The sequence below is a fragment of the Phycomyces blakesleeanus genome (genome assembly GCF_001638985.1).
Source record: "Phycomyces blakesleeanus NRRL 1555(-) unplaced genomic scaffold PHYBLscaffold_8, whole genome shotgun sequence".
Classification (NCBI taxonomy): domain Eukaryota; kingdom Fungi; phylum Mucoromycota; class Mucoromycetes; order Mucorales; family Phycomycetaceae; genus Phycomyces; species Phycomyces blakesleeanus.
The window spans coordinates 655,041-663,774 of NW_017265141.1; the positions used below are offsets into that span (position 1 = coordinate 655,041).

An 8,734-nucleotide genomic window follows, 5' to 3' on the forward strand; every position below is an offset into this window, starting at 1 on the left:
GTTTTGACCAAAAAAATGGCAGTTATGTGCCTACTTTCGGCCCAACTGCCATTCATCCCGCCATAGTGACCGTATCTGCTCAAACGCTTAAACATCATGAAAGAGATGAACAAATTGCAATCAGAGGGCAAACCAACAGACGTAGGAAAAACAATTATATTTTTATTTTTATTTTTATTTTTATTTTTAATATGATAATAAGGAGTTATCACAGAGTTTTTAGTGGGGTTACAGACTCAGACAACGAGCCAACCAGTGACTTGTTTAAAATAAAAAATCATTAGAACACCAAATTTTATAGGTAATTTTCACCAAAAAAATATGCTGCTCATTACAAAAAAGTGATCAAAACAAAATATTTCTTTACATACAAGAGATTCTTTCAAATTCTTATAAATATATATATATATATGAACGTGAGTAGAAGCTTTAAAAGTATCTATATTTCTCTTATATTTATCAAAAAGCTGATATTGAATTGGATAAAGTATTATTCTTTAAGTATATGTTTAATTACATATAGCTGTTTGATCTAATAAAGTAGAATATAGCAAGGATGGTACCAGAAAATAATGGGAAGCTATTAAATTACTTAATAGCAGCATTAACTGAATATCATAAAAAGAAACAAGATATATATTTTTTTTTTTTTACAATCATTGAAAGATTTGGCTTGAATTTTTAGACAAAAAGTCCAGAGTTCTTCGTCTTCTTCTTCGGTTTTCTTCTGCAAGTTCGACTGCTGTTTCTTCACTTACGGAATTGTCAACCATATATTTCTTAATACGATTGACAATTCTTTTACGTCTATTGAAGAACTGTCGATCATTGTTTCTTCAAGCAACGCCATACCTCGTCTCCATCTCGTGTATGGAGACACAGCCAGAGAGTCCCACATGCCATTCTCTCCACAAGTCAGGCACCGTCTGCACATCTCTGCTCATTCTATACCGAACAGGTATGTCTGACAGCTGGGAAATTGGTCCAGAGTTGTTGGCTGGGACTGGAAATGCTTGGACCTCTGTTGATCTAGCTTCACCTCTTTCCCCTCCATCTTCTTGAAGGGACCAAAGAGGGATTCTCCCAGATACCAAGTCGTCAATCTTCTGGTGAAGAACACCAAACTCCCGCAGAACTTCTCTGCGAAACCCGCTGTCCGCATTCTGCATGTCAGCCAACTTTCTGGCCATCAGAGGAAGTGCTCTCTGCAAAAGGATGTCAGTAGGCTCGACATCTGTCTCCACAAAAGCCTTGACTGATCTAAAACATTGACATGTAAATATATTAGAACTATTTTTTTCACTGTATTATATATTAGTTTTTTTTACCTCTTGAACTCGATGTATTTGGGATCATGGAATACACCATGCTGCCACAATGGGTGCCCTGGAGTTTTGCTCATCATTAACACAGAATCCTGTAGAAAAGTGATTCTTAATTGCTTCAGAAGCTCCAGAAACCCATGTGCAGCTGCGGTTTGCTGGCATGCTCCTGACGAAATCCTGTCGTACCAAAAGTCTACCATTGGGAAAACCTTGCACTGGAGCAACTTGGCTGGTTTCACTTGGGCTCTTGGCAAGTAGAACTGCCCCTCAGCTGACGGAAATCCAGCCATAGTATGCATCGCACCTCTCGGAAGATTGGTGAGGTATGCACCATTCATTGTGCTGCTATTCCAGCGACCCTGCCTTCTGATATCCAACTTGTCGGCACCACTCATGTCAGCCATTCTTGCTGATGATCCACAGGCAGCATGGGTCTTTGCTGTGGAAACGATTCCACAGGCCTTGAATGCCCTGTTGATTGCTTCGAGATGAGTGGAGTAAGGCATTTCCCTGGTTGGTTCCTGCCCAGATCGTAGCAACTTATGGTTGAACCATTCCTCGGATGTTTCAAAAGATGGAAACTGCTCACCATCAATATGCCATCTCCAGAAGAAATAGCATCCGAGTGCCATGAATGGACAAATCTCAACCTTGGAATTTCTCAAGCAGGCTGCAAGCTCAATTCGTCCGAACTGGTTCGTCTTTCCCTGCTTCAAGACCAAGACAAAGGCAGGGCATTCGGAAGGTCCTTCACGATCCAACATGACTGTCTGAAGGTCGGCGAATTCGGCTTTTCTTGCGGATTCGCCACGGAGCATACAAAAATGCGACAGGAGAAAAGACACCGCATTTCTCAGGTCACCTCCGCTTGATCTCAAGAAATAATAGCTAACAATGCTAGCAATCTCATTCTCTGTGGTGTATCCATCCACCAGAGTTCCAAGGCCACGGTCCTGGTTTTCAGCACGATGGGCACGCTCATTGTGAACTTCATGTTGTCCAACAGCTGGATACAAGCCTTGCGAGGGTGAGGGTGGTTGTTCACACCGACTTTAACTTGCTTCTGGTACATATCCACAATAGCAGCAAGATAGGCCATTGCAGTTCCATACTTGATGGTTTTTCCAGTGTCTCTTCTGTGGGTTCGGTTGACAACCTAACAGAAGAAAAGATAATTAATTCAATTACTTACAAAATATATCTCCAAACAACAGCAAAAAACTTACACAGTCTTTAAGAAACAAATGGAGCTTATCTCCATATACAGTGTAGCAATTTTTGAGGGAAATGCTCGAGAAAGCTTCATCACACCAATCTTTATACTCTTTTTGCTTAGGAGCATAGCTTCTCTTTGTGTTCTCTGGTCTGTTAACTTCAGCTTTGCGAGAAGTAGACACCTGGGCCTCCATCATTCTAACATTCACATCAGAAGTTGCGGCGGAATAGCTAGGAGCGTTTGGATTTATTTTGAGTAGATATTAAAAGATCTGGGAAGATGAAAAGATAGCACTTTTACATGCTACTTATATTAATGTTGCCAGAAAATTCATTGTAATTTATTATGCTTAGTAATAGGTGACTAAGAGAAATTCCGACATTAAGATATTGCTGCACTTATATATGAGAAACAAGACAAGTACTTTGTTGTGGTGGTTGAAGTTGAAGAAGTTTTTAAGAGGAAGAATTGAAGATTTGAAATTAGGAACGAAGATTCGTGAGAACTTGTGTAGGTTTTGTTTATTGAGAAAGATTTTGTATCAAAGTTTGACCAGGTTCCTACACTGAACTACTACTGCTATTTATATTGTTTTGGATTGGGAAAATTATATGACTGGGGTCAGGTAATCGATCCTATCTGAGCCTTAATCAGAGCAACGTGATCTTGGGATAATTAATGTATAATTAATTATATAAATGTGTGTAGTCCCAATGAAGTATTAACATCGAAAGTAAATGTGTTTATGAGTTATAATTATGCTTATAATAATCCACTGATGTATCCCATATTATGGTGATATCATCATATGAAATATAATCACTATCACGCATGCTAAACCTGTGTGTTAAATAATAAAGTAATCGGTAGACACCTTTGACTGGAATAGCTGAGGCCTTATATTATTTCCTTCAGACTTATTCTCAATTACAGCAGTAGTCAATACTCATTTACAACATACTTAATAAAAGAAACCTGCTTCTTCATCAATATGTTAAAGAACATATATAAAAATATAATGATAATTTTTTAGATGTGTGTAAAAAAACCGAATTTTTAATAAAGTTTTATTAGGCTGCATATAACTTATGGAAAAAAAATAATCGTGGTGACCTTCATTGAAAAGAAATAATTATTTCGGGTGGGAACCTAAGATATTGGCCATTATTCCAGCATCGGTCATTAAAAATGAACGTCCAGAGAAATCTTTAGAAATCCTCACCCCTTGATAATAATTGATACAATTTATTAATTGAAATACAGAGAGTGATGTAGTCGAAGAAACACCTGAGGCTGTCAGCCATAATGAAATTCATTTTGAAGACGAAAGTAATGAATATGACATGGATTATGTTTTTGGTAAAATGAAAACTTTTTTTATTCTTTATGATTGCTTTTGTCTAATATTCCCATATTGATAGAATTGAATGACAGCGCGGAAGAGGTGGAAATGCCTGCTCAGATAAGAGACTTACCTCTTTCTGAATCTGATGCTATATTTGGTGTTGAAGGCAATGAGTATGCAGCAAGCAACGATTTTGACAACGAAGAAGATGAGAGTGATGATAATATAAGTGATAATAAAGGTTTTTATAGTAAATTTTAAGTAATGCCGTCCCTGAGAAATAAAAAGAAAATTAATTAATTGTTCTTTTCTTTTTTTAAAAAAAAAGATTTTTCTTTCAAGTCCATCTCGGAATTGGGTTTGATCCACCGTTTCATTGTAATTGCTATTGCCTTATTTGTATCCTTATATGTTGTCGATGAAGGTGCAGTGATTTTGATTTCTATTGTCAACAAGATTCTCGAATTGTTCAAAGATTCATTCCATCTTCCATTGAGCATTTCTGGGCTCAAGCAACTTTCAGGATTAAGCACATTAACAAAAGGGATTAAGAAGTATACTGCTTGTGATGAATGTCATACAATCTACAGTAATGATGAATCTGTCCCAGTATATTGCACGTCTCCTGTTTTTGGTAGTAACCTATTGTGTAAAACACCCTTATTCAAAAGTGGATCCAAATCAAGAATTCCAAAAAAGGCATATGTATACCATTAGATTGTATTGTCATTGAAAATGTTTTTTCGTCGCCCTGGCTTTGAAAGTGCTATCAACTCTTGGAATCGTGGTCCAAAAGTAGATGGAATGATGTTTGACATATACGACGGCACTATGTGGAACAGCTTGTTGGATGTCAATGGTGTCCCTTTTGTAAATGATGACTACTCTATAATGTTTACTCTCAATATCGATTGGTTCCAACCATTCGATGGGGTAACATATTCATGTGGAGCAATTTATCTTGCCATAAACAATCTTCCTTGTAACATGCGTTTTAAGAAGAAAAATATCATCCTTGTTGGATTAATGCCAGGACCTAAAGAAGCAAGTAAATCAGACATTAATAACTATCTGAAGCCTCTTGTCGATGAACTGGAGTTGTTGTACAAAGGGATGAAAATCAGAACTCACCAACACCCAGAAGGTATCCCCATCCATGCTGCTTTTTTCATGGCCGCATGTGATATCCCTGCCGCAAGAAAAGTATGTGGGTTCACATCTCACACCAGCACCAATGCATGTCATAAATGCAACCGTAAATTCACCCAGTTAAATGGAACAAGCTCTGTCGATTATTCTGGATTTGGTTTCTCTAAGTGGCTCCTTCGCACTTAGAATGATAATTGTAAGGATGCAGAGGTCTGGAGAAATGCAACCAAATCATCTGAGAGACAGTGTCTTGAAGTTGAAAATGGTGTTTGCTGGTCCGAACTGCATCGTCTCCAGTACTTTGACATTGTCTGCTGCATGATCATTGACCCTATGCATAATCTGTTTCTCGGAACTGCCAAGAGAATGATGGATAGATGGGTTGCAGATGAAATAATCGCTGACAAGAAACTCGCTGCCATGCAAAAATCTGTCAAGAAAATTGTGCTGCCTCCAGATTACACAATGTTGCGAAACAAGATTGGCAAGGGATTTCCTTACATGAAGGCTGACGAGTGGAAGTCGTGATGCTTGGTATACTCTCCTGTTGTACTCAAGGGTGTATCACCAAAAAAGAAATTTGACAACTGGATGCTCTTTGTGAAGGCCTACTGAATCCTGGTAATGCCTAGTATTTGCAAAGAAGACATCGAATCAGCACACACGCATCTACAACAATTCTGTCACAAGTGCAAGAGTTTATACAAACTCGATCTTCTCTCACCTAATATGCATTTGCATCTTCATCTTTGGCAAACCATCGTAGACTTTGGTCCCGTGTATAGCTACTGGTTATTTAGTTTTGAGAGGTACAACAGTATCTTAAAGAATATCCAGACAAATTGTAAGAGTGGATTTGAGCTGACATATATGAGAAGATTTGTGGAAGAGACATACAAAGCAGATGTTGTTGATCACGTTATGGGCATTGCAGATATTCACAGTTATCTTGATATTTTCAAAAAAAATCGTAAAAGCTAAAACACCAGAAACAGCAATAACATCTACAACATCAACATTAGCTCAACAACATTTGTTCTTTTCTTTTTCTCTTACCGAATTTGTGGCTATAACACAAGATGAATCAAGAATGGTTAAAGGAAACGAGCCCCTACCACCGGCAACTTTTCCTTTGGTAGTTAAATCTATATCAGTAATGCCAGAGCATGAGTACAACTGTCTTGTAGAATACTACCAAGTTGTCTACAATGACTATAATATTTCATGTTGCAAAAAAGCAATGACCAGCCCAGCTTTTGTGAATGACAGAATTGAGGTGCTCAAGTCAATTGAGATTCTCAGGCAAGTATACAAAGGATGCAATGGCAATGGACATGGTTCGTATATCCAAGCTTTGTTTCAAGAAAATAGAACAAATGCACGTTATGGTTATGTTGGTGAAATTCAATACATCTTAGTACACACCTTCTCTCCATCAACAACCACTCTCTTATCAGCTAGCTACAACAACCAGCATACTTTTGATTTTGTCAGATGGTTTAAAACAACATCAGATATGCATAGACAACCCGAAGATATTGAAATCTACCATGACAACTTCTATAAATTAGACTTTCAAAGTATACTGCCCATCCATCGTACACTTCTGCCAGTAGCAATCATTGACTACAAAACCAGACGAAATGTCAATAGAAAGATTGCAATTCCTTTGCCACAAAAAAATTATGCTTAATTGTCTTTTCTTTTTATATATTTCTTTATTTTATATATTTTATTACTTTATTTATTTCATTTTATTTTACTTTGTTTATCAATATATTTATCCCTTTTCTTATTTCTATTTATTATCGTTTTTACTTTCAGTCTTGTTGTGTATAAATCAAGTATAAAGGATGCGCGTGTGTGTGAATCAAAAAAAATTATTGTTTAATCGCTCAGGGAGACAGTGACGAAATCAGTCGACATGGTACAGCAACATTTTTTTTCCCTCTCAAAAACCTGGGCATTCTTGGCTTTGCATTCCCTTTTGCTTTATGATCGGAATGCATACTTTCATCAATCAAGCCCAGAAACTTGTTGAACTATATTTATTTTATTAATATTCTACTTTACCGTGATCACATCACAAGAAATAACTTACTTCATTGCTTCTCCAGCTGGGATGGGCAACTTTCAACACATGCACTGGGAATCCAGGAAAAAGTTCCTCTGTGTCAGACTCGCTGTCCAACATAGCCCCTTTTTGGATAGCACCAAAAAAAGCCATCTCGGAATCTTCTTCCACTGTGAGACCCATCTCCTTGTCTACCACCCTTCAGTACCTAGTGTATATATCCTGGCAGCAAGTATGGATCTAAGAAAAAATAGTAAGATGAGTACAAAATATCTTAAATGAATAACATGTTTTGTAATAACCTCTTTAATCCGGCTGGCAATTCTTGCCCTGTGGTTGTTGTTTACGTGCTGCTCAGGCAACGTATGTGCTTTACAACGGCAGTACCTATAGTTACTTTTTACTATAGATACTATCATGCCAGGCCAAACGCTGACAGCTTGGGGTTGGGCATGAATATACTCCCGCAAGTATACAACAACAGCAACATTATCAGGATGGTCAACCCACTCATCTATATTCTATTTTTGTCTTGCTTCATTCTTGGCAATCTCAGTAGGATTATTAGATCTGAAGGTCTTTTTCCAGATCTTCTCTCTGATTAAGGCCTAGATACTACATGTTAGATTATTATTCACTCTATAAGATTTAACATATTTACCAAAACTGCAACTTTTGTCTCTTCTTCAGACATTTGGTCGAAAGATGGGGCAGCAGATGGGGCAACTGCAGAGAAAACTTGTCTACTTGTGGATGCCAAAGACATAGCAATTGCACCAACTGTCTTGGTGTTTCTTCTTTGAACGTCAATAAATTGACCAAATCTATTGTACAGGGATCCAAGCATGGCGCCCATGTTATCAAGGCGAGTTGACATTTCTGTCATGCACTGTTCTTGGGTAACAGCAGGTACAACAAGATGTTGCTCAACACGACCAACTGCGACCTGGGTAAGGCTATTTCTAGCATTATATCTAGGGATTCTAGGAGTAATGGGAGCCATTTTCTATACAAACATATGTTTCAAAATAAAACAAAAATACATTAAATTTTTTATTCTTACTCTTGTTATTTGCATATATATTAAATAAATTCATATATACATAGTAAAGTGAAAGTGTTGGAAGATTTGATTTTGGAGATCGAGATTGAGAAAGAGAATATTATGAAATATAGTGAAACAAAAGATTCTTTTATACCTTTTTTATTAGACTTTTTGAAGACGTGATATGAAAATATGAACTATTTTCTGTTTTAGATTTTTTCAATTTAATTCCCAGTATTTTTTTTTTCAGAAGACAAAGATTTTTATATTTATACTCAATTTTTTTTTCCTGTTTTTTCTTTTTTTCTTTTTTTTTCTTTTTTTTCCTTTGTTTTTTTTGTCTGCCTTTTTGCTTCTTTTCTCTTTATTTAATAGCTTTCCTTTTATTCATACAATCAGGTAAAGAAATGTGATGTCTTTAAACTGATCTACTGTACTTAATTATTTTTGTTTTTGTTTTTGTTTTTATATTTCTCTTTTTCTAGATCTACTAACCTTCTAATAATTTTTGAGACACTTCTTTATCTATCAATAGGTTTATTCATATGGTTGGATATGTCTTACTCTTAAACATAAAGGT

At 36.6% G+C, this 8,734-nt stretch overlaps 4 protein-coding genes across 4 annotated transcripts; 1 reads left to right on the forward strand and 3 right to left on the reverse strand.

Moving 5' to 3' along the window:
- Nucleotides 1-208: 208 nt before the first annotated feature.
- On the reverse strand, nucleotides 209-2,737 carry PHYBLDRAFT_61139 (hypothetical protein; the record flags this gene model as incomplete). The annotated part of the gene is made up of 7 exons (XM_018440757.1): nucleotides 209-259; nucleotides 759-807; nucleotides 853-1,260; nucleotides 1,329-1,386; nucleotides 2,188-2,331; nucleotides 2,373-2,481; nucleotides 2,552-2,737. The coding sequence occupies 7 exons, from the start codon at nucleotides 2,735-2,737 to the stop codon at nucleotides 209-211; spliced, it is 1,005 nt and encodes a 334-aa protein (XP_018292852.1).
- A 2,616-nt stretch (nucleotides 2,738-5,353) lies between these two features.
- On the forward strand, nucleotides 5,354-6,728 carry PHYBLDRAFT_167158 (hypothetical protein; the record flags this gene model as incomplete). Its single annotated transcript, XM_018435574.1, has 3 exons — nucleotides 5,354-5,559; nucleotides 5,668-6,005; nucleotides 6,058-6,728. The coding sequence occupies 3 exons, from the start codon at nucleotides 5,354-5,356 to the stop codon at nucleotides 6,726-6,728; spliced, it is 1,215 nt and encodes a 404-aa protein (XP_018292853.1).
- Nucleotides 6,729-6,930: 202 nt separating this feature from the next.
- Nucleotides 6,931-7,292, reverse strand: PHYBLDRAFT_167159 (hypothetical protein; the record flags this gene model as incomplete). The annotated part of the gene is made up of 2 exons (XM_018435575.1): nucleotides 6,931-7,077; nucleotides 7,137-7,292. The coding sequence occupies 2 exons, from the start codon at nucleotides 7,290-7,292 to the stop codon at nucleotides 6,931-6,933; spliced, it is 303 nt and encodes a 100-aa protein (XP_018292854.1).
- A 338-nt stretch (nucleotides 7,293-7,630) lies between these two features.
- On the reverse strand, nucleotides 7,631-8,112 carry PHYBLDRAFT_144174 (hypothetical protein; the record flags this gene model as incomplete). Its single annotated transcript, XM_018431156.1, has 2 exons — nucleotides 7,631-7,717; nucleotides 7,771-8,112. The coding sequence occupies 2 exons, from the start codon at nucleotides 8,110-8,112 to the stop codon at nucleotides 7,631-7,633; spliced, it is 429 nt and encodes a 142-aa protein (XP_018292855.1).
- Nucleotides 8,113-8,734: the final 622 nt, after the last annotated feature.